A 25,787-nucleotide genomic window follows, 5' to 3' on the forward strand; every position below is an offset into this window, starting at 1 on the left:
AGTTAATTAATACCCCTAAGATCATTCACTCAGAATTTTTTAAACTTGTTTTAATTTGGTCACATACATATGTTTTAAATAATACGTAACAGTATGTTATTTTAGAAAAATTGTCGTCCCCCCCGACTACTCTCATTTCATGAAATTTTATCTATCTTTACATGCTTTTTCAATCTCAGTATCTTTGCTGTCACTGGGTCATTTTTTAATTATCTAGCACAGTTTGCATTGTATATTTTCTGCTCTTTCCTCTTAACTGTTTTATTTTTTAAATTAATTTTTATTAGAGTATAGTGGATTAACAATATTATGTTACATTGTTACAGTATGGTGTTAGTTTCTGCTGTACATGAAAGTGAATCAGTAATACATATGCATATAATCACTCTTTTTTTAGAGTCTTTTCTCATTTAAACCATTATAGAATATTGAATAGAGGTCCCTGTGCTATACATTAGGTTCTTTATTAGTTTCTAAGCTGTTTTAGAAAGCACATTTTTTGAATATGTATATGGTACTTTATTAGAAGTTTTATTCTAAGCAGCAAGAAGTCATTCATACAACATAAGACCATTTGGTTTTTCCATTTCTGTTGTTGGTGTTTGTGAGCTCTGTGCTTCATTCATTTGCTTGATTTTTTTTTTAATTGACAAAAAAGTTTATCATCTTTTGTTTCTGAAGCCTTTTTTGTTTTTGTTATTATCATGATAAAAATATAACAAAACCCCCATTTACCTGTCACCAGTATCTTAACAATTATTAACATTTTGTAAAATTTGCTACATCTTTTTTTCTGATGTATTTTAGCACAAATATAGACATGATATTTCACTTCTATTTCTGTGTGTATTTCACTTCTATTTCTGTGTGTATCTCCAAAAATAGGTCTTATATAATCTTAATATCTTTATCACACTTAAGTTAATAATAACTTTCTGTTAACAGCTAATAGTAGTCCTTATTAAAAATTCCCCAGTTGTCTTTTATACCTACTTTGTTCAAATCAAGATTCAATCAAGTATCATTGTTTTGGTTGTTAATATTCTTAATTCTCCTTCAGAGTTGGAATTTGAATATCGTGGCATGCTTTTTCTTTCTTTCTTTTTTTTTTTTTTTAACATTTATTTAACTGTGCCTGGTCTTGGTTGTGGCCTGTGGGATCTAGTACCCTGACCAGGAGCGAACCTGTGCCCCGTGCATTGGGAGCTCAGAGTCTTAACCATTAGACCACCAGGGAAGTCCTCATACTGTGCTTTTTCTATGCTTTTCTTTCCTTGGGGTGGGGAGGGGGAACTTTGTAACAATCAGAACTTTCCAGTAGTAGAACAGGCTGATGAAGGAATTAGTGAGCTCAAAGAGAGCTCACTAGTGGTAGTGTTTCAGTAGGCTGAGCTAACTCTGGCCTCTGTAGTTTCCAATCCAGTGGACACTTTTCTTCATTTTGTTTGACTGGTTTGTGACTTTTGATATGTTTGTCATTCCCACCTTTGGCCTGTGTGACATGCCTCCTTTTCATTTTATTCTTTTTGTCCTGTATGTGTTGATGGTCCCTTGACCTCTTAGTCTAATCTCAGCTAAGGAGGCAGGAAAGAGACTGGGCTTTGGAACATAGTAGCAATTCAGTAAATGGTTACATCTGACTCATTTTTCTAGTTTGGGAAACTGGAATATCCGTAGGTGCTAAGTCAATGAACATTTTCAGGTTGCTTCCATTGTCTTGGTTATTGTAAACAGGGCTGCTGAGGTGCATGTATCTTTTTGAATTATATAGTTTTCTCTGGATATATGCCCAGGAGTGAGATGGCAGGATCATTGGGTAGTTCTATTTTTAATTTTTGAAGGAACCTCCATACTCTTCTCCATAGTGGTTGTATCAATTTGTATTCCCACAAACAGTGTGGGAGAGTTCCCTATCTCCACAGCCTCTGTAGGATTTGTTGTTTGCAGACTGTTTTTTGACTATGCTGCATGCCATGCCAGATCTTAGTGACCCTGACAGGGATTGAATCAGTGCCCCCTGCATTGGAAGCTCAGGGTCTTAATCATTGGACTACCAGGGAAGTCCCTATTTATAGACTTTTTGATGATGGCCATTCTGACCTGCATGAAGTGATACCTCATTGTAGTTTTGATTTGCATTTCTCTGATCATTAGTGATGTTGAGCATCTTTTCATATGCTTGTTGGCCATCTATATGTCTTCTTTGGAGAAATGTCTGCTTAGATCTTCTGCCCATTTTCTGTTTTTTGGTGAGGTGGAGTTGGTGGTATGGGGCATGTGTGATCTTCCGTGACCAGGGACTGAACTCGTGCCCCTGAAAAGGAAGCATGGAGTCTTAACCACTGGACCACCAGGGAAGTTCCCTGCCCATTTTCTGGCTGAGTTGTTTGTTTTTCTGTTATTGAGTTATATGAGATGTTTGTATACTTTGGAAATTAAGCCCTTATTGGTTGCATTGTTTGCAAATATTTTCTCTCAATTCGTAGGTTGCGTTTCTGTTTTGTTTATGATTTCCTTTTGCTGTGCAAAAGCTTATAAGTTTGATTAGGTCCCATTTGTTTACTTTGCTTTTATTTCTGTTAGCTTGGGAGACTGATCTAAGAACATTGGTATGATTTATGTCAGAGAATGTTTTGCCTATGTTCTTGTCTAAAAATTTAATGGTGTCATGTCTTATATTTAAGTCTTTATACCATTTTGAGTTTATTTTTGTGCATGGTGTGACAGAGTGTTCTAACTTCATTGATTCATACGTGGATGACCAACTTTCCTAACATCAGTTGCTGACGAGACTATCTTTTCTCTGTTGTATATTCTTGCCTCCTTTGTTGATTAATTAACTGAAAGTGTGTGGGTTTATTTCTGGGCTGTCTATTCTGTTCCACTAATCATAGGTCTGACTTTGTGCCAGTACCTTACTGTTTTGATTACTGTAGCTTTGCAGCATTGTCTGAAGTCTGGGAGGGTTATGCCTCCTGCTTTGTTCTTTTTCCTCAGGATTGCTTTGACTATTCTGGCTCTTTTGAGGATCCGTGTAAATTTTAGAATTATTCTAGTTCTGTGAAAAATGTCAGGGGTAATTTGATAGGAGTTGCATTAAATCGGTAGATTGCTTTGGGTTTTTTGTTTATCTTTTAATTTCATTTTATTTATGATTTTTATTAAAAAATTTTTTTGGCTGTACCATATGACTTGAGGGATATTAGTTCCCCAACCAGGTATTGAACCCAGGCTACAGTGGATCTCCAGGGAATTCCTATTCTGTTCATCTTAAAAAAAAAATTGGTTTAGTTATGGCTTCTCTGAGACTTTGTTGCTGTGCATGAGCTTTCCCTAGTTGCAGCAAGTTGGGGCTACTCTTTAGTTGCAATGCATGGGCTTCCTGCAGAGTGTGAGCTGATACAGTCTTCAGTAGCTGCAGCCTGTCGGCTCTAGAGCACGGGCTCAGTAGTTGTGGCACACAGGCTTAGTTGCTCCGTGGCATGTAGAATCTTCTTGGATCAGGATGAACCTGTGTCTCCTACATTGGCAGGCAGATTTTTAACCAGTGGACCACTGGGAAAGTTCTTGTTCTCCTTTTTAAAATCACATATTTCCTTTCTTACTTCTTCACCCTCAAGTAAGAACAGTAAGTATTAAGCCCTCCTTACTTCTAACCTGTCACTAACAATTAGTATGCTATATTGTACTTATTGATTTACATGTGTTTTCCTGAGAGACTAAGTTCCTGGAGGGATGGAGTCATGTTTTATTCAGTTTTCTATGTCCTCGCAGAGGTGTAATAGTATAGTGATTAATGACATAGGCTCTGGATTTGAATTTCTGGCTCTACCACTTCTTGGCTCTAACAATTTGGGCAAGTTAAGTAATTCCTTCATGTCATGTCTTTGTTTCCACATTTGTAGAACAGGGATACTAATACAGTTGACCCTTGAACAATATGAGTTTGAGCTGCATGGGTCCACTTATATGCATATATTCTTCAATAGTAAATACTATGGTACACATGATCTGAGACTGGTTGGATGTGGAGGAACTTGGGGACCATATATATATATATATATATATATATATATATATATATATATATGTTTAACTGCATCGAGGGTCAGAGTTCCTAACCCCACCAATGTTCAAGGATCAACTGTAGTATCTGTTTTATAGGACTGATATGGATATTAAATATAAAGCACTTGGAAGAATATCTGGATTATAGTAAATGCTCTGTAAATATTATAGCACATATCTCAATGCCCTGTACCTAGTGGGTACCTAACATTTGATTTTTTTAATAGAGGGGATTGTTGAATTGGCTGAAAGATTGGACTCAGTTCAGTTTAGTTGCTCAGTCATGTCCGACTCCTTGCGACTCCATGGACTGCAGCATGCCAGGCTTCCCTGTCCTTCACCAACTCCTGGAGCTTGCTCAAACTTGTGTCCATTGAGTCAGTAATGCCATCCAACCATCTCATCTTCTGTCAACCCTTCTCCTCCTGTCTTCAATCTTTCCCAGCGAGTCAGTTCTTTGCATCAGGTGGCCAAAGTACTGGAGTTTCAGCTTCAGCATCAGTCCTTCCAATGAATATTGGAAAGATTGGACTAGTTAACCTCTAAATGCCTTTACAACTTTCAACCTAAGTTTCTGTTTTATGTCATGACCTAGGGCCTGGTGGATTGTAGTTACAACAGCATATAATATGCTTATCCAAAAGAGACAATACAGTTTTAAGAACTGGCTTTTTGATCTGTCTGGCAGTAATATATGCCATTGTGTATACTCATGACTAATTAAATAGGGGATGCCAGTTTTTATGTTAGATTGCTTTTGGTTTGAATGGAAACTGCAACTCATTATTTCACAGCAGGATGGCAAGTTCAGCAGTATTGCTTTTATTTTTAATTAGTCAGTCATCCTGAAATGTGTCTGTATTTGCTATGTTGGTTCATAGAAAGGATAGCAACTGAGTAGACCTGTGATATAGATTTGCCATGTGGTTGGTCTTGATATATAGCTAATGTGCTTATCAGTTTTCCATCTCTGGAAAATGGCCAGTTTTCTGGGCTCCATCTTACTCATGATGAATCCTTCATTTATTTTGAATTAGTTAGGGAATTTTTATGATGATAGAAAGAAAACAAAGTGTAATTAGGATAGCAGGATATTGTGTTTGCATTCTTTTTCCGCTTTTTATACCCAGGGTATAAAAATTTCAGAAATCTTTTTTTACTCACTTTGTGGAACTTCATTACCAACTGTGTGCACACGATTCCATTTTTGGATGGATGTTGAAGATTATGGTTGCTGGCTGACAGTTGGCCATATCCAGTTACCTGATGGTTGATAGCTGTTCAGTGTGTTACAGGATTTTATTTGCATCTGCGTTGTTGTGAAGTTTCATCTGCTTCATTTTTGTGGAATGAAAGGGTAAGAAACAACTAATACTGTACTTTAGAATGGAAAAGAAGGACTGATTGGGAGTTTGCATATCTTTCCTGTCAGCTTGGCCTCTTTTCTTTAAATAGTCTGTTTAAGCCAATGCTAATTTTTATGCCCGTGGAATGTGGTTAAATGACTGAAGGCTTTTGCTCCAGAGGCTAGTGAAGCTCTTGTCTGTATATTCTTTAGTCTCTGTTAAGTTAGGGTGGGGAATAATAGTAGCTTTGTACCTAGCTAATGAACAGTTTTTCACAGAAATATAGTTATTTTTCTGGAGGAGACATGCTGTAGTGGAAGTGTTTGGTATTAGAACTCTGAATTTGAATACAGCCTGTTGCTGGTGGTGGTGGTGTAGTCACCAAGTTGTGCCTGACTCTTGTGACCCCATGAACGATAGCCAAGTGGGTTCTTCTGTCCATGGGATTTCCCAGGCAAGAATACTGGAGTGGGTTGCTGTTTTCTGTTGCAAGGGATCTTCCTGACTCAGGGATGGGACCCAGGTATCCTGCATTGCAGGCATCTCTTGCATTGCAGGTAGTCTCTTGCATTGCAGACAGATCTTTTACCAGCTGAGCCATGTTTATTTGAATTTAATTTCTCAGTGTTGTAATTTCTTTTTTAAAAAATGGAGATGATAATACCTATCTTGCAGAGTTGTCATAAAGCTTCAGTTCAGTTCAGTTCAGTCACGCAGTCGTGTCTGACTTTTTGAGACCCCATGGACTGCAGCACGGCCAGGCTTCCCTGTCCATCACCAACTCCCAGAGTTCACTCAAACTCATATCCAATGAGTTGGTGATGCCATCCAACCATCTCATCTTCTGTCGTCCCCTCTCCTCCTGCCCTCAATCTTTCCCAGCATCAGGGTCTTTTCCAGTGAGTCAGTTCTTCGCATCAGGTGGCCCAAGTATTGGAGTTTCAGCTTGAGCATCAGTCCTTCCAATGAATATTTAGGACTGATTTCCTTTAGGATGGACTGGTTGGATCTCCTTGCTGTCCAGAAGACTCTCAAGAGTCATAAAGCTTAGAGATAGCAAATGCAAAAACACTTGGTAGAATCCATGACCTATGGTAAATGGTGATTGTGGTTATTATTTCCAGAAGCATTGTGGATGAGTGTATGGTCTACTTGGGAGTCCTAAGAAAGTTTCTTAATTCTCTGGAAAATGATTTGTGGAATTCCTACTTTGGAAAGATGTAATGTATCTTATAGGATATTTAGTTCACTGACTTTTTCATTGACAGCTTTTCCAATTAGTTTCTCCAATAAAAGCTTTTAATTGTACTTTCTTTGTGAAAAAGAAATCAATCCCAAGATAAGTGAAAATTAGCCTTTGAAAAGACAAACCTGCTTATGGGAAAGGGAAAAAGTTCTGAACTTCCCAGTTTATAAGTATTGAAGTTGAGAACACACTAAAAAATTCTTTGTGTCCTTGTAAGCACGTGATTTTGGCATTTTTGAAAGAGTGCTGAAGGCTGTTTCCTAGTTTAAGAACAAAACTGATTAAGCTTTTCTCACACAGTGCTTCTTAACAGGGGCACTATTGGCATTTAGGGCAAGACAATTCTTTGTTGTGCAGGACTGTTGTGTGCATTGTAGGACATTTAGCTTCCCTGGGCCTGCCCACTAAAATGCCAAAAGTGCCCACCCCACACCCCCGCCACTGTGACGATAGCGCCACCCTGAGAAGAGCCTCCTTCCCCCTAAATTTCACATGCCCTTAATGGAGAACCACTGGGAGTCTCGCTCGGATATATTTAGTGAAGCAGCTCACAGTATCATCAGCTTCCATTTAGGAATTTCAAGCTTTTACAAGCTAAAAATTCATTATTCTTGATCATCAGTGTGTCATCTCTTGAATCAAATAGCCTCAATAGCAAGAGTAACTGTAGTTGTTTTTTCTGTTCTACCCAAAATGCGTACTTTAAAGGGCACCATTAACATCAAAAGGTAATATTCCATAAATGACACCAAGAGAAATAATCCAGAGTCTGAAAATAGCATAAAATCTCACACATTTCAAAGAATGTATTGTCTCATTTTAAAATTAGTCATTTTCAGATTTAAAAAAAACAGCATATGGTTTTAGAGTCTGTTCATACATACCTTTGCTGCCTTTTATGGCTGAATTAAAATTTATTAGGTTAAATTGAAAGCTATTTGTAACTTGGTTGGTTTCATTTATTAAAATGTGGTCATTCAGTATGTTGGCCAGGGGAGCAGAAGGCATGGTTTGGAGGTTTTCCCATGTTCAGCACTTCTCCAAAATGGATTAATAAAGTTCTTACTCCCGTAAGGGGACTGTACTTTTTCCTACTCACCTCCCTCAACTGTCTAGTAATTAGTATTGCTTTAGCATATAATAAGGGCTCTACAACTAAATATCAGTGTTTTTCATGAGTGTTTTTATATTTTGAGTGTGTGGATTTGAATAAGGGAAGCTATCCAAAAATTCTCCCAGTGCTTTTGAGTTTTTAGCTTAAAATATAAATGCTCCTTGGACCAAGAACTACGGTTGAACTGTTGCAGAATAAAAGTTTGAGAATTGTGAGACTTGGCTTGCACATTGGGATGCTATTTATTTGCCAAATTATTGTCAGTTGTTTTGTTTTGGCCAGAGCATATGGCATAGCTGTTGTATTGGAAAACAAAACAAAACAAAACAAACTTAAAATTCTTTTTTTATTAGAAAAGTTAAATATAGAAAAAAGTACAATATAATATCACCCAGTATTAACAAATATTAGTTAGTGAAAACTGTGGAAAATTGTTAAAGAGATGGGAATATCAGATTACCTTACCTGCCTCCTGAGAAACATGTATGCAGGTCAGGAAGCAACAGTCAGAACTGGACATGGGACAACAGACTGGTTGAAAATTGGGAAAGAAAAAAAAAAAAAAGAAAATTGGGAAAGGAGTACGACAAGGCTGTATATTGTCACCCTGCTCTTTTAACTTATGTGTAGAGTACATCATGTGAAATGCCAGGTTGGATGAGTCACAAGCTGGAATCAAGACTGCCGGGAGAAATAGCAACACCCTCAGATATGCAGGTGATAACCACTCTAATGGCAGAAAATGAAAGGAAACTAAAGAGCCTCTTGATGAGGGTGAAAGAGGAGAGTGAAAAAACTGGCTTAAAACTCAACATTAAAAAAACTAATATCATAGCAGCCAATCCCATCAGATCATGGCAAATAGAAGAGGGAAAAGTGGGAAGCAGTGACTTTATTTTCTTGGACTCTAAAATCACTGAGGACGGTGACAGTAGCCATGAAATTAAAAGACATTTGCTCTTTGAAAGGAAAGCTGTGACAAACTTAGTGTATTAAAAAGCAGAGACATCACTGTGCCAACAAAGGTGCATATAGTCAAAGCTATGTTTTTTCCATGTACGGATGTGAGACATGGACCATAAAGAAGGCTAAGTGCCAGAGAATTGATGGTTTTGAATTGTGCTGGCGAAGACTCTTCAGAGTCCTTTGGACAGAAAAGAGATCAAACCAGTCAATCCTAAAGGAAATCAACCCTAAATATTCACTGGAAGGATTGATGGTAAAGTTGAAAGGTCCAATACTTTGGCCACCTGATGCGAAGAACTAACTCATTAGAAAAGACTCTGATGCTGGGAAAGATTGAAGGCAGGAGGAGAAGGGGACGACAGAGGATGAGATAGTTGTATGGTGTCACTGACTCCTTGGACGTGATTGAGCAAGCTCCGGGAGTTGGTGATGGACGGGGAAGCTTGGCATGCTGCAGTCCTTAGGGTCCCAAAGAGTCGGACATGACTGAGCAACTGAACTGAGCTAACTCAATGGATATGACTTTAAGCAAACTCCGGGAGATAGTGAAGGACAAGGAAGCCTTGAGCACTGCAATATATGGGAAGTTGCAAAGAATCAGACACAACTTAGCGACTGAACAACAATAACAGCAAGTTAGTGAAAAAATAATAAAGTTAGCAAACGTATTTGTTCTGATATTTTAATAAAAACGAACAAAACATTATTGCTATAATACAAGTCTCCTTTTTTCCTTTCCTTATTTCATTTTTCTTCTTTGCCACCAAGGCAACTACTACGATGAATTTAGTGACTGGCTTTCTACTTCTTGCTTTTAGACATTTACTATAAATATGTACCTTTAAATAATAATTTAAAGAAGAACTATACAAAAAAACATCTTAATGACCCGGGTAACTATGATGGATGGTATGGTCACTTACCTAGAGCCAGGCATCCTGGAATGTGAAGTCAAAGGGACCTTAAGAAGTATCACTATGAACAAAGCTAGTGAAGGTGATGGAATTCTAGTTGAGCTATTTCAAATCCTAAAAGATGATGCTGTTGAAAGTGCTGCACTCAGTATGCCAGCAAGTTTGGAATACTCAGCAGTGGTCGCAAGACTGGAAAAGGTGAGTTTTCATTCCAATCCTAAAGATGGTCACTGCTAAAGAATGTTCAAACTACTGCACAATTGTACTCATTTCACATGCTAGCAAGGTCATGCTCAGAATCCTCCAAACTAGGCTTCAGTAGTCTATGAACTGAGAACTTTGAGATACACAAGCTGGATTTAGAAAAAGAGGAAGCAGAAACCAAATTGCCAACATCTGTTGGATCATAGAAAAAGCAAGAGAGTTCCAGAAAAACATCTACTTCTGCCTCATTGACTACACCAAAGCCTTTGACTGTGTGGATCACTGTGGAAAATTCTGAAAGAGATGGGAACACTAGACCACTTTACCTGCTTCTTGAGAAATCTGTATGCAGGTCAAGAAGCGACAGTTAGAAGATAATATGAAACAACAGACTGGTTCAAAATTGGGAGAGGAGTGCTTCAAGGCTGTATATTATTACCCTGTTTATTTGACTTATATGCAGAGTACATCATGCAGAATGCTGGGCTGGGTGAAGCAGAGCTGGAATCAAGATTGCTGGGAGAAATATCAATAACTTCAGATATGCAGATGACACCACCCTTATGGCAGAAAGCGAAGAGGAACTAAAGAGGCTTTTGATGAAAGTGAAAGAGGAGAGTGAAAATGCTGGCTTAAAACTCAACATTCAAAAAATGAAGATCATGGCATCTAGTCTCATCACTTCATGGCATATAGATGGGGAAACAATGGAAACAATGAAAGAGTTAATTTTCTTGGGCTCCAAAATCACTGCAGATGGTGACTGCAGCCATGAAATAAAAAAGACGCTTGTTCCTTGGAAGAAAAGCTATGACCAACCTAGACAGCATATTAAGAAGCAGAGATGTTACTTTGCTGACAGTAGTCAGTCTAGTCAAAGCTATGGTTTTTCCGGTAGTCATGTGTGGATGTGAGAGCTGGACCATAAAGAAGGCTGAACGCTGAAGAATTGATGCTTTTGAACTGTGGTGTTGGAGAAGGATCTTGAGAGTCCCCTGGACTGCAAAGAGATCAAACCAGTCCATCCTAAAGGAGATCAGTCCTGAATATTCACTGGAAGGATGGATGCTGAAGCTCCAATACTTGGGTGACCTGATTGGAAGAACTGACTTATTAGAAAAGACCCTGATGCTGGGAAAGATTGAAGGCAGGAGGAGAAGGGGGTGAAAGAGGACGAGATGGTTGGATGTCATCACTGACTCAATGGACATGAGTTTGAGCAAGCTCCAGGAGATGGTGAAGGACAGGGAAGCCTGGCATGCTGTGGTCCATGGGGTTACAAAAAGTCGGACTGGGCTGAGCGGCTCAACAGCAACAAAATAATAATTATAGTAACTAATGGGCTTGAATGCTTACTACTTGCCAGACACTGTTCATTTAACCAATAACCTTATGGTGACTGTAATGAATTAATACATAGAAAATGTTACAGGAAGTATAAAGTGAAAGTGTTAGTTGCTCAGTCATGTTAGACTTTGAGACCCCATGGACTAGCCCACCAGGCTCCTCTATCCATGGAATTCTCCAGGTGAGAATACTGGAGTGGGTAGCCATTCCCTTCTCCAGAGGATTTTTCCGACCCGGGCATCAAACCGAGTCTTCTGCACTACAGACAGATTCTTTACCATCTGAGCCACCGGAGAAGTCCATATAGTGCAGGTACTAGTTTATTTCCATTTTGTAAATTATGTAGAGGTTTTAAAATAACTTGGCTGGGTTCATATAGCTGCAAGCTACAGATCGAGGATTTGAAGCCAGGTTTGTCTGGAGGCTATACTTTAATCATGTATACCTTTGCAGAAGGAAATGGCAACCCATTCCAGTATTTTTGCCTGGAAAATTCCATGGACAGAGGAGCCTGGTGAGCTACAGTTCATGGGATTGCAAAGAGTCAGACAAGACTGAACACACATACATACACCAAGCCCCGTTTCCCACTCCCCACCCTGCTTGTCTACTTTTATTCCTGATTAGACTCTTAGCCTCTGCAGGGATTACTTTTGGAACCTCATCCTCAGGTTCCTCAGGTCCCTGCCAGCAGGGAGCCCTCGGAGTCTGCTTTGGAGGTGTTGCTGGTGCCTGCTTGGGAACCTGGATGCCTCTGCTTTACAGCGCTCTCCTGGCAGGGCACAGGGAAGCAGCAGGTGGCCATGCGCTCCATTTGTTCCCTGAGCTGGCTCCCATGTGATTACTACCTCTTCTCCATGTCACCTTCAGTGTGGAAGCCTCCTTGGCCCTTCCTCTAAGCTGAGGTTCACCTCTCTGAAAAAGAAGCTTGGGCATTGCTGAACTATGTTGATCTCTGCAAAAGCAAGGTGCATTTTCTCCTGAGGTCTGTGGCAGTCAACTCCCAAATGAAGCAAGTGTGTACCTTTAAGCAATCCTGCTTCTCTATAAATATATGTTATTTTGTATGTATTTAAAAATTAATTATTTTGGCCGTATCAGGTCTTGGTTGTGGCATGCCGGCTTCTCTCTAGCTGTGGTGTGAGAACTCTGGAGTATGTGGGCTCTCTAGTTGTGGCTCACTGGCTCAGTAGTTGAGGCATTCAGGCTTAGTCTAATAATTTTTATTTATTTATTTATTTAATTTATTTGCTTTTGACTGTGCTGGGTCTTTGCTGCAACCCGGGCCTTTGTCTAATTGCCGCAAGTGGGGGCCACTTTCTGGTTTCCGTTCGTGGGCTTCTCACTGTGGCGGCCTCTCTTGCTGCAAAGCAGGGGCTCCAGGGGTGTGGGCCTTAGTAGATGCTGCCAGCGGGCACATCAGCTGTGGCTCCCAGGCTCCAGAGCACGGGCTTAACAGTTGGCCCAGGCCCAGCTGCTCTGTCGGAGAAGGCAATGGCACCCCACTCCAGTACTCTTGCCTGGAAACTCCCACGGACGAAGGAGCCTGGTAGGCTGCAGTCCATGGGGTCGCTGAGAGTTTATATGTAAACATATAAAGAAACATATATGTAAAACTGGATCACTTTTGCTATACACCTAAAAGCAATACATTTTAAGTTAACTAAGCGTCAATTAAAAGGAATAGTTTAAAAAATAAAATAGGGTAAAAAAAGCAATATTGAGTGGAAGTGGAAAGAAGCAAGTTATAGTTCACGGTATCATTAAAACTGAACTGAAAACAATTTTTAAGAAGTTACCCCCAAAATTATAGGACTATCCCTATAGAATGATACCATTTTCATTTTTTAATGTATTTTTAAAATGTACAAGGGGGCTTCCAGTCGTGTCCAACTCTGTGCGACCCCATAGATGGCAGCCCACCAGGCTCCTCCATCCCTGGGATTCTCCAGGCAAGGACACTGGAGTGGGTTGCCATTTCCTTCTCCAATGCATGAAAGTGAAAAGTGAAAGTGAAGTCACTCAGTCATGTCCAACTTTTAGCGACCCTACGGACTGCAGCCTACCAGGCTCCTCCATCCACGGGATTTTCCAGGCAAGAGTACTGGAGTGGGGTGCCACTGCCTTCTCCGCTTACGCTATATAGGAGGTCCTTATTAGTTCTCTATTTTATATATAGTAGTGTGCATATATCAATCCACATCTCCCAATTTTCCCTCTCACCCTCTCCCCTCTAGTAACCATAAGTTTGTTTTCTATATTTATGACTCTGTTTCTGTTTTGTAAAAAAGTTCCTTTATACCCTTTTTTAAAATTGCACATTATACCACATCATCTTTATCCATTGATCTGTTGAAGGCCTTAGATTGCTTCCATGTCTTGGCTATTGTAAATAGTGCTGCAATGAACGTTGGGGTATATATATCTTTTTTTTCTTTAAAAAAATTATTGAAGTATAACTGATTTACGAAGGCAATGGCAACCCACTCCAGTACTCTTGCCTGGAAAATCCCATGGACAGGGGAGCTCAGTAGGCTGCATGCAGTCCATGGGGTCGCTAGGAGTCGGACAGGACTGAGTGACTTCCCTTTCGCTTTTCACTTTCATGCATTGGAGAAGGAAATGGCAACCCACTCCAGTATTCTTGCCTGGAGAATCCCAGGGATGGGGGAGCCTGGTGGGCTGCCATCTATGGGGTCGCACAGAGTCAGACACGACTGACGCGACTTAGCAGCAGCTGATTTACAGTATTGTGTTAGTTTCAGGAATATAGCACAGTGATTCCATTATACATGTATATATCTCTATTCTGTTTTGGAATCTTTCCCCTTATATGTTATTACAAAGTGTTGAATATAAGTTCCCTGTGCTATACAATAGGCCCTATTGATTATGTGTTTTATATATCGCAGTGTATATCTGTTAATCCCAAGCTCTTAATTTATCCCTTCCCACCTTTCCCCTTTGATAATCATAAATTTGTTTTCTATATCTGTGCGTCTATTCTGTTTTATAAATAAGTTCATTTGTATCTTTCTCTCTTTTTTTTTTAGATTCCACATATAAGTGATATCATATTTGTCTTTCTCTGTCTGGCTTGCTTCAGTTTGCGTGATATCTCCAGGTGCATCCATTTGCTGCAAATGGCATTATTTCTTTCTTTTTTATGGCTAATACTTCTTTGTGTGTGTGTGTGTACATATGCTACATTTTCTTTATCCATCCCTCTGTCAGTGAACATTTAGGTTACTTCCATGTCTTGGCTATTATAAATAGTCTTTTAGTGAACATTGGGGTGTGTATATCTTTTCAAAGTATAATTTTTTCTGGATTCAGGAGTGGGATTACAGGATCATATGGTAGTTCTATATTTAGTTTTTAAAGTAGCCTCCATACTGTTCTCCATAGTGGTTCTACCAATTTGTATTCCCACCAACAGGGTAGGGAAGGGTTCCCTTTTCTCCATATCCTCTCCAGCATTTATTGTTTGTAGATATTTTGATGATGCCCATTCTGATTGGTGTGAGGTGATACCTCATTGTAGTTTTGATTTGCATTTCTCAAATAGTGATGTTGAGCATTTTTTCATGTGCTGTTGGCCATCTGTATGTCTTCTTTGGAGAAATGTCTATTTAGGTCTTCTGCCCACTTTTTGATTGAGTTTTTCTTTTTTTTGCTATTGAGTTGGATGAACTGTTTATATATTTTGGAGATTAATTTCTTGTCAGTTGCTTTGTTTTGAAAATATTTTCTTCCATTCTGTATTTTTGTAAAGTTTCTTTTAATTTCTTGTCAGTTTCCTTGTTTTGAAAATATTTCCTCCCATTCTGTATTTTTCTAAAGTTTCTTTTTCTTTTCCATCTCTGTCTAAATTGTAATCGGCCTGGCCACCTTCTGCACTCAAGTCCTGATTTTCTTTTCTATGCAGATGACTAGCTGAACTTTTAAACTCTCTTAGTGGAAAAAACACTGAACTAAGTAATAATGAAATGGAGAAAGCTTGAGCTTTGGTGCTAGGTGGACCTTGATTACAGTGCTGATTCTACTAGCTGTTTTTCCTAAGACAAGTTACTTTAACTCCTGAGCCTACATTTCTTTTTCTGTAACTTGGGGAAAATCCTCAAAAAAATCCTCAAAATACACCTACTTGGTGGTATATTTTGAGGATTAAATGAGAAAATGCTTGTGAAATTCTTGGTGGTTTTTTAAAAAAAGGTTTTTTATAAGCTGTTAATATTCTCCTTCCTTGCTGTAGAGGATCTTCAACTCTTAGTGCACATTAGAATTTCTGGGAAACTTGGTAAAATTTCCAGGCCTCACTCCAAGAGTGAGTAGTAGGTCAAGGTTGAGACCTAGGAATCTGAGTTTTAAACAAAATCCTTGGGTAATTTTGAAGCAGATGATCAACTTTTAGAGATGCGCTATCCTTGATTCCACGTCTAGCTTTGCTAGTAAATAACTTAGAGCTGTGGGCACATAATTTCCAGTTTCTGGTCCTTGTGTTTATTCAAGTATAAAATGAACTTTATGGTCTCTCTTGGCTGTAAAATTTTAAAAATGTTCATCTTATAATGTTAAATTTTTGAACTGGTGATCTGTTGCCACTTCTTGGCAGAAGTTCAGTAGAGGTACTTTAGGAACTTGGATTATGCTTCTTTCTATGAAGACTGGTGAAACTAGCTTAAGCAAAAGTAATTTAAAGATATGGGGATAGCTTGTGAAACCTTAACTGCCAGGATGCAGTTAGGCCTCAGGAATCAGGAACTAGATAGAACACATTAGGAAAATCAAGAAGTTCTTGCTGTCTCTTTTTTTCTTTACAAATTGGCCTCAGTCCCTTGGCTTTTTGTGCCTTCAAGGCTGCATGGTAGAAAATAGACATGGACAACATCTCCTGAGTTTACATTGCTTTCATTTTAGAAAGCAGCCAGACTGAGGCTGGAATATCTTAATTCCAATTCCAAATTGCCAGGAAAGGAAATGTGATTGGTCCATATTGGGTAGAAGGCCACCAGCTTTCACTACATCAGGGGCATAGTATAAGGATGGTCTTGTGAGCCCTGCCACTAATTCTCCATGATTGGAGGTTGGTAGAGGTAGTCTGAGTTAGGTATTCATAACATTTACAAAAGCATTTCACTAATTGTAGGATCACAATGTAGTATTTTGCATAGGACTCATAATTGATTCTTTTTAAAATGTTTTTTTCAATACTAATTTAATTTTTATTATATTGGAATATAGTTGATTAATAATGTGTTAGTTTCAGGTGTACAGCAAAGTGATTCAGTTATACATATATGTGTGTATGGTTTCTCAAATTCTTTTCTGTTTAGGGAATTACAGAGTATTCTGTGCTATACAGTATGTCCTAATTGGTTATCTATTTTAAACATAGCTGTGTGTGCATGTCAATCCCAAATTCTCAATCTATCCCTCCCCCTCCCCCTTCTCCTCTGATAACCATAAGTTCATTGTCTGAGAGTCTGTTTCTATTTTGTAAATAAGTTTGTTTATATCATATATTTTTTAGATTCTGCATATAAGAGATACCACATGAAATTTGTCTTTTCTGTCTGATTTCACTTAGTATGATACCTCGAAGTCCATCCAGGTTGCTGCAAATAGCACTGAGTTCAGTTCAGTTCAGTTGCTCAGTCGTGTCCGACTCTTTGCAACCCCATGAACCGCAGCACGCCAGGCCTCCCTGTCCATTACCAACTCCCGGAGTCCACCCAAACCCATGTCCATTGAATTGATGATGCCATCCAACCATCTCATCCTCTGTCATCCCCTTCTCCTCCTGCCCTCAATCTTTCCCAGCATCAGGATCTTTTCCAATGAGTCAGCTCTTTGCATCAGGTGGCCAAAGTATTGGAATTTGAGCTTCAACATCAGTCCTTCCAATGAACACCCAGGACTGATCTCTAGGATGGACTGGTTGGATCTCCTTGCAGTCCAAGGGACTCTCAAGAGTCTTCTCCAACACCACAGTTCAAAAGCATCAATTCTTCGGTGCTCAGCTTTCTTTATAGTCCAACTCTCACATCCATACATGACCACAGGGAAAACCATAGCCTTGACTAGACGGACCTTTGTTGACAAAGTAATGTCTCTGCTTTTTAATATGCTGTCTGGGTTGGTCCTAACTGTTTCATTCTTTTTAGTTGCTGAGTAATATTCCATTGTATATATGTACCACATCTTTATCCATTCATCTGTCAGTGGACATTTAGGTTGCTTCCATGTCTTGGCTATTGTAAATGGCACTGAAATGAACATTAGGGTGCATGTATCCTTTCGAACCATGGTTTTCTCAGGTTCGAGAAAAATCCCAGGAATGGAATTGTTGGATCATATGGTAGCTGTATTTTTAGTTTTTGAGGAACCGCCATACTGTTCTGTATAATGACTGTACCATTTCCACCAACAGTACAGGAGAGTTCCCTTCTTTCTACACCCTGTCCAGTATTTATCTGACTGGTGTGAGGTGATATATATATATATATATATATATATATATATATATATATATAAATTTATTTATTTTTGACTGTGCTGAGTCTTTGTTGCTGCACAGGTTTTCTCTAGTTGCAGCAGGCAGGGTGTGTTCTCTAGCTGCAGTGCAAGGGCTTCTCATTGTGGTGGCTTCACTTGTGGAACATGGGTTCTAGGGCACTTGGGCTTCATTAATTGCAGCGCGTGGACTCAGTAGTTGTGGCTCCCAGACTCCAGAACACAGGCTCAGTAGTTGTAGTGAACAGCTTTTAGTTGCTCCGCAGCATAAGAGATCTTCCTGGATCAGGGTTCAAACCCATGTCTCCTGCATTGGCAGGCAGATTCTTTACCATTGAGCCACAAGGGAAGCCTGATATCATGTAGCTTTGATTTGCATTTCTCTAATAAGTAGCAGTGTTGAGCATCTTTTCATGTGCTTTTTGGCCATCTGTATGTCTTTGGAGAAATGTCTGTCTAGATCTTCTGTTTTTTTTTTTTTTTTTTTTTTTTTTTGAGCTGTATGAGCTGTTGTAAATTTTGGGGATTAATCACTTAGTCATTGCATTGTTGGCAAATATTTTCTTCCATTTTGTAGGTTGTCTTTTTTTTTTATGGTGTCCTTTGCTGTTTAAAAGCTTTTGAGTTTAACTTGGTCCCGTTTGTTTATTTCCATTATTCTAGGAAATCGATTGAAAAAGTAATTCTGTAATTTATGTCAAGTGTTCTGCCTATATTTTCCTGTAAGAGTTTTATAAGTGCTGGGAAAGCTGGACAGCTACATGTAAGAAAATTAAATTAGAACATTCTTTAACACCAAACACAAAACTAAACTCAAAATGGATTAATTAAACCTAAATATAATTTATTCTTGTGGGAAAAAGTAGTAGAGACGGACTAAAAGAAAAAGTGGGCTTTTGTTTTTATTGTTCATCAGGTACCAGAATGGTAGAGCCTTCTGTGGTCATTTCTGCTAGACTGGGTTGTTTAATCAAGAGTGGCTTTTTAAATTGCCTTTGGATATAGTTTTTTTTTTAAATTATATAATTTTAAAATGTAAAATATTTATCATCCTTGTTTTATATATTTGAACTTGACTTTTTCAAATGAAGAGAAAATTATGTGAGACTGTGAAGGGCATTGGCAAGAGTACAAGTTTTTGAATCAGACAGTCTGGCATTTTAGTGTTATCTCTGTCATTTAGTGACTGTATGATTATTTGACCTCTCTGCAAAATAAGCATTATAATCTTTGTATCATGGGTTACTTGAGAATCAAATGACATAACATATGTACAACTCTCATACTGTTTCCTAGATAGTAGGTGCTCAATAAATCATGGCTATATCATTGTTTTTTGAAGGTAAAGGCATAAGGTGTTTTTTAGATCTGAAAATCAGTAACTAGACTAAGAGAGGCAGTACTTTTACATTACTATTATACTGTATGCATGTGTTTAATTTTTATTAATGGTTTTAATGAAATATTATTTTGATCTCTTGTTTAGTGTCAAGCCTGAAGAGAAGTAAAACTCAACAAAAACTTATTATGTATGGAATTCATTCTTAAAAGAAGAAACAAGTGATAATTGAAGACTATGGATCGGAGCAAACGGAATTCAATTGCAGGATTTCCTCCACGTGTGGAGCGTCTTGAGGATTTTGAAGGAGGTAGTGGAGGGGATGGGAACATGACCCAAGTGGGAAGAATTTGGCCCTCCTCATATCGAGCTCTTATAAGTGCCTTTTCCAGACTGACACGTTTAGATGACTTCACCTGTGAAAAAATAGGGTCTGGCTTCTTCTCTGAAGTGTTCAAGGTGAGTGATGCCACAGTTTTTCTCATATCGTCTTGTTGAGGGTCAGTTTCACTGCAGAGTTCACAGCTGTGTTTCATTAGGAAGTAGGCTTTGCCTTGTCAGGGGACTGTGGATCTTGAGTAGTATTGTAAACTCCTCTTGAGCTATCTGTTAACTTGCAAGATATTTTATTTATTTTAACTATGAAAATAATCCATACTGATCAAAAATTAAAATAACATAGGAGCCTCTTCCACTCGTCCAGAATTTTTCATCATCCAAAATGGAAGCTTTGTATGCATTAAAAAAAAAAATCCCTGTAGTACCCTTCGCCCATGTTAATATTTGTTCTACCTAATGTCTCTATGAATATGTCTATCCTAGGAACCTCATATAATGGAATTATAATATTTGTTCTTTTGTGCCTGGAATTCCCTTGTCATCCAGTGGTTACGACTTGGTGCTGTCACTGCCGGGCCTGTGTTTTATCTGTGGTTGGGGAACTGAGAACCCACCAGCCCTGTGGCATGGCCAAAAAAAAAAATTTTTTTTTTCCATTCAGTATTTATTTATTTATTTGACTGCATTGGGTCTTAGTTGCTTCATTCAGGATCTTTCTTTGAGGTGCATAGACTCTCTAGTTGTGTCTTGTGGGCTCCAGAGCATGTTGGTTCATTAGTTGAGGAGAGCACGCTTAATTGCTTCACATTGTGTGGGATCTTTCCTTTCTTAAGTAATTTTTGTTAATTTTATTTTCTTAGGATATAATTAATCTTACTTAAATTTTTGGATTTGTGGGCATAAATACTTCATGTAATTGATGTGGCACAGGTTTTTTGTTTCCACAATAGCTGTGTTTTCCTTCTTCCATATTAATAGATCTTTTAGTTGGACACACTGATGCCATTTCCTAGCTTTCCTTATAGCTAGGTTTAACTATATGAGTAGTTCTGTCCAATAGGATATGAGCAGAATTGTCGTATGGGAGCTTTTGGAATTCTTCCTTTGCCACTTCTTATATCCATTTTTCCTTCATATTTGCTGTTGTACATTTTGATCATAGTGTAACCCTACAAATGGAGGCCATCTGTGGCAGAGCAACAGGACAGAGCCTGCATCTTCCATGCCTACATGGGAGAGCTGCCTGGTTCTGTACTATCTCCTGGAGTCTCTTTGTAAGAAAAAAATCTTAAGACTTAATATTTGGTCCTTTGTTTGCAGCCAAACCTAAGTGTAATTAATACCATATCAATATCTGCCTCCTTCCTCTAATATGGTTTATTTGTGTCTTCTATTTAAAAAATAAAACAACACAAGTTTATTTTAGGTTTCTTCTCAAAGGATTTGCTTAAAAAAAATTGAGCTAGTTGGGAATTCCCTGGCGATCCAATGGTTAGGACTTGGTGCTTTCACTACCAAGGTCTGGGTTCAACCTCTGGCCAGGGAACTAAGATACCATAAGCCACATGATGTGGCCAAAAACGGGGGAAAAAAAAAGAGGTATCGTTTATTGATAAACTGAAGGCTTAAGAAATATAGGATTCCGGGACCTGTGGGGATAGCTATGAAGTCTCATTGGTCCTGCCTTTGCCCTTGTACCTGTCCCAGGGAAGTTTGTCTGTTTCCACACCTGTTGATAACTCCACCTTGGGCAGAACCTGGCAGTCAGAATATTACCTTTGATTCTTCTGATTATCTTCTGTTTGTGTTATGGTTCACTATTTTCTACTTATATCTGTATTACTTTCTTTCATTTACTTTCTTATTAGATCTAGTGATGTTTTGTTCTTTTTGTAGCTTTTTGAATTTTATTCTTATTTCAGTTTTTCCCAGTGTTTATTATTTTCTTGTATATACACTTAAGCTTTAAAGTTTCCTCTAGACTTGGCCATATCACAGGTTTTCAGTGTGGTCTCATCATTTCTAAATGTAGTTTGGTTTGATATGAGAATTATTTAAATGAAAATTTAAAAAGTCTACATGGTGAATTTTCTTTTTGGTAATTGTTTGATATTTAATTTCTAATTTTAGTGCATCATGATCACAGAAAATGGCTTATATGAAATCTGTCTTTGGAGTATAATTTATTTTTTAAAATATTTACTTATTTGGCTGAGTTGGCTCTTTTTAATTATCTCAAGTATTTTTTTTTGTTGCTCTGGCTCTGTTGCTGCCTGTGGGCTTTTTCTAGTTACAACGAGCAGGGGCTACTTGTTGTGGTGCACAGGCTTCTTAGTGTGGTGGCTTCTCTTGTGCAGAGCTCAGGCTCTACGCACGCGGCCTTCAGTAGTTGTGGCCTGAAGTCCCTAGGAGGGCTCGTGGGCTCAGTAGTTGTGGTGCATGAGTTAAGTTGCTCCACAGCATGTAGAATCTTCCTGGACTACGGATCAAACCCATGTTTCCTGCATTGGGAGGCAGATTCTTATCCACTGCACTGCCAGGGAAGTCCTGTGTTGGGTCTTAATTGGATTATGCAGGATCTTTCGTTGCATTGCAGGGACTCTTGAGTTGTGGCACAAGAGCTCAGTGGTTGTGGTCTACGGGGGCTTAGTTGATCCTCGGCATGTGGAATCTTAGTTCTGAGACCAGGGATTGCACCTGATTCCTCTGCATTGCAAGGCACATTCTTTTTTTTTTTTTTTAAACAAAGTTGTTTATTTATTTATTTTTGGCCGTGTAGGGTCTTCATTGCTGCAGGCAGCCTTTCTCTAGTTGCAGTGTGCGGGCTGCTCTTTGCAGTGGCTTCTCTTGTTTTGGCTCAGGGACTCTAGAGCACGTGGGCTCAGTAGTGAGTGGCAGCTTGCAAGGTCTGGAGCTCAGGCTCATTAGTTGTGGCACAAGGGCCTACCTGCCCTGTGTCATGTGGAATCTTCCTGGACCGAGGATCAAACCCATGTGCCCATGTGCAAGGCGAATTCTTAACCACTGAACCACCAGGGATGTCCAACAAGGCAGATTCTTCACCACTGGACCATCAAGAAAGCCTCTGGAATATAATTTAGATTTTGTTTTGATATAGCACAAGGTCAGATTTTCTTGAATGCCACAAATATATTTGAAACAAATATGAATTTCTGTTTTGTTTGATTGCATGAAGTTCTGTGTACCTCTATTAGATTAAGCTTTTGTATTGTTATTCAAATGTTATATGACCTTATTTATTATAGTCTAATCTATTTCTTTGAAAAATGTCTATTAATATTTCCTAATGTGTTTATAGATTCTCCTTGTGTTTCTGTCAGTGTGGTTATTTTGTTTATAGTCCATATTGTGAAGTATATATTAATAGAAATTCTTGTTTATTATTGGATTGTACACTGTAGATAGATTGTATATTTTATAAATGCTAGTTTTCTATTTTTGTCCCACTTTATGCTGTTAGCTTTGATTTCTGCTTTATCTGATATCAATATTATGTACCTTCTTCCTCACTATATGCATTTATCTGTTGTTTTGGTTATTATTTTCCCAGGATGTCTTTTTCTATCTCTATTTTTATTCTGTCTGTGATAGTACATTTTTTATGTATGTCCTGTGAAATAGTTTTATATTTAATTTTTTTGATCCAAAATTAAATTTGCCCATAAAGAGACAGAGAAATTGTAATCTGTTTATATTTATTGTTATTCTATCTTTACACTGCATAAACTCTTAAATGATATTTTAATGAGTATAGAATTTAGGACAGTATTTTCTTCAGCACATTAAAATTATTCTTCCCTTTTTTCTTTTTTTAGTTCACCTCTGCTGTCGCTAAGTTAGTTGTTAGTTTGGTTGTTTACCCTTTTTAATCAGCCTTTAGAATTATTTTTTCTTCTTTGTTCGGTTTTGATTATATTGGTCTCAGAGCTGATTTATTGTTATTTATTCTGCTTAGAATGTGGTTTATTCCTTCATTTTAAGAACCATGTGTCTTAAATTCTAGAAAATTCTTGGACATTTTATCTTTTAAAATTCTGCTCTTTTCTTTGGCCTCTTAAGGTCCCATTACATGTATATTGGATTGTCTCATGCTATCTTTCATGTCTCTTAATTTTTCTCTCATGTTTTTGTTTCTTTGCCTTTTTGTGCTAGTTTTTTTAGGGGGGAGTGTGGTGGTGATTTTCAGTCTGTTTTCCTATTTACTTTCTTTTCATTTGGGGCCTACTCTATTATTCAAACTGCTTTTGAGATTTTTAAATTTCAGTTGCTATGTTTTTCTTTTTTTTCTAGACTTTCTCTTTTTTTGGCTTTTTTCTTTTAGATTTTATTAAGATACAGTTGGCATATAACAGTGTATTAATTTTCAGTGTATAATATGATTTCATATGAATATATATTGTGAAATGATTACCATAATAGGTTTAGTTAACGTCCATCACGTCATGTATTTGCAGATTCTTTTTTTCTTGTGATGAGAGTTTTGTAGACTTTCTATTTGTGTTTCTTAAATGCACTTCTCTTTTGTTTCAAATATCCTGTTCCTGCTTTTCTTTGAACATCTAATTTTGTGTAATTTTAATTGAATTTATTTTAAAAATCACATAGTATAAACTTAAAAGGTGTAAAAGGTTATTCAGTGAAAAATCATTTGCTTTTTTCTGCCCCTCAGTTTTCTTCTCTCTAGGTAACTGGTATTTAGTGCTTTCTTACATGTCCTTCTAGAGATATTTTGTACTTATGTAGGCAAATACGTGTATAGTCTGTATGTGTATGTGTGTGTGCATGTTTATATATCAGTTATCTATTATTTACCTACTTACTTACCTGCTCCATGGTAGAGGTAGTGTAAGTTCTATGAGGGCAGGTTTCTTTTTTAAATCTCTTTTTAACTCTGCACTGCTGTATCCTGAGTGCTTAGAATTCTACATGGCGTATAGTACTCATTCTTCTACAAGTATCTTAGTTTTGTAGAACTTCTTTTTATGTGTGCTATGAATTATATTTTCTAAGATTGTAGTGCTTTTTAAGTTAGTTTTTAACAATTTTTGCAATGTAGAAATAGTTCAGTTTATTTTTTATTGCCTTCTGTTTCTTTTATTATTAAAAAAGCTCTCTATACTCCTATGTTATAAATAACATTATAATTTTTTTCTTATCACTTCTATGGTATTACTACTTATGTTTAAATGTTTGATCTATCTGGAATTTGTTTTTTAAGATGTCTACTCAGTTGTACCAGCAACGTTTAATGTATATTTAATATTTTTCTCACTGATTGGAAGTGTCACTTTTATTCTATCCTGAATTTTCCTCAGTATGTATTTTGGTGTCTTTCTAGACTTTATTCTGTTGCATTGGCCTGTCTACCATAATACACTGTTATAATAATTTAATCATTTCAACTTTTTTTTAATATCTGGTTAGTCTAGTCTTCTTCGTCAGTATTATTCCTTTTCAGAATTTTCTTGGCAATTCTTCCTTATTTTTATTGTGAGTTTTAAAATGCGTTTGTTGGTTTCTAAAAATATCCTGCTGCTGCTGCTCCTAGGTCGCTTCAGTCCTGTCTCACTCTGCACGACCCTATAGATAGCAGCCCGCCAGGCTCCCCCATCCCTGGGATTCTCCAGGCAAGAACACTGGAGTGGGCTGCCATTTCCTTCTCCAAAAAAATCCTATTACCCTTTTATTGAGATTTGAGTAAATTTATAGATTAATTTAGAGAATTATTATCTTTTTATATAAGCATATGGCATATCTTTTCATCTGTTCAAGTATTTTGTGTCTCTTTGTAGACATTAAAAATTTAAGAAAAAATTCCACATTTCTTCTGATGTTGGATATTCATTTTTTTCTGCTGCAATTGTAAATGTCAATTGCACTTCTGTTATATCTTCTGTTTGTTGTTTGCTTGTGAAGACTACTAATTTTTACACATTAATCTTTGATGCATCCAGTGTACTGAGTTTTTTTAATGTTTGCAATAGATTTTCAGTTGATTCACTTTGATTTCCCAGATATATAGTCATATCTGTGAATGATGATAAATTTATTTCCCATTTTTTATCTCACTTTTTCTCAATAAACAGCATTGACTAATACTTCCTAAAGTGTTAAATAATATTGGTATTTGACATCTTTGTCTTTGTTCCTGACTTTAATGGGAATACCTGTAGTGTTTTCTAATTAAATATGATATGATTTGGGGGCTGAAGTAGATATTTCTTTTTCTGTTCGATCTTCAAAATTGTAATAAAAAAACCCTCCTATTTTGTTAAGAACTATTTTTATGCAGTATGGATGATGACTTTTACTGTATGTCTTTTCAAAATCTCTAGCATGATGGTTAATTTTATATGTTGACTTAACT

General features: G+C 37.6%; 1 protein-coding gene across 4 annotated transcripts in view; it reads left to right on the forward strand.

Moving 5' to 3' along the window:
- The window catches only part of TESK2 (testis associated actin remodelling kinase 2), a 136,235-nt gene that overhangs the window by 13,466 nt on the left and 96,982 nt on the right, over window positions 1-25,787 (forward strand). For all 4 annotated transcript variants that reach the window (XM_052636823.1, XM_052636824.1, XM_052636827.1 and 1 more), the window contains exon 2: window positions 19,208-19,519. In XM_052636823.1, the coding sequence (XP_052492783.1) occupies window positions 19,298-19,519 (222 nt within the window). In that variant the 5' untranslated portion in view covers window positions 19,208-19,297. The remainder of the gene's footprint in view (window positions 1-19,207; window positions 19,520-25,787) is intronic.

The sequence above is a fragment of the Budorcas taxicolor genome, chromosome 3 (genome assembly GCF_023091745.1).
Source record: "Budorcas taxicolor isolate Tak-1 chromosome 3, Takin1.1, whole genome shotgun sequence".
Lineage (NCBI taxonomy): Eukaryota > Metazoa > Chordata > Mammalia > Artiodactyla > Bovidae > Budorcas > Budorcas taxicolor.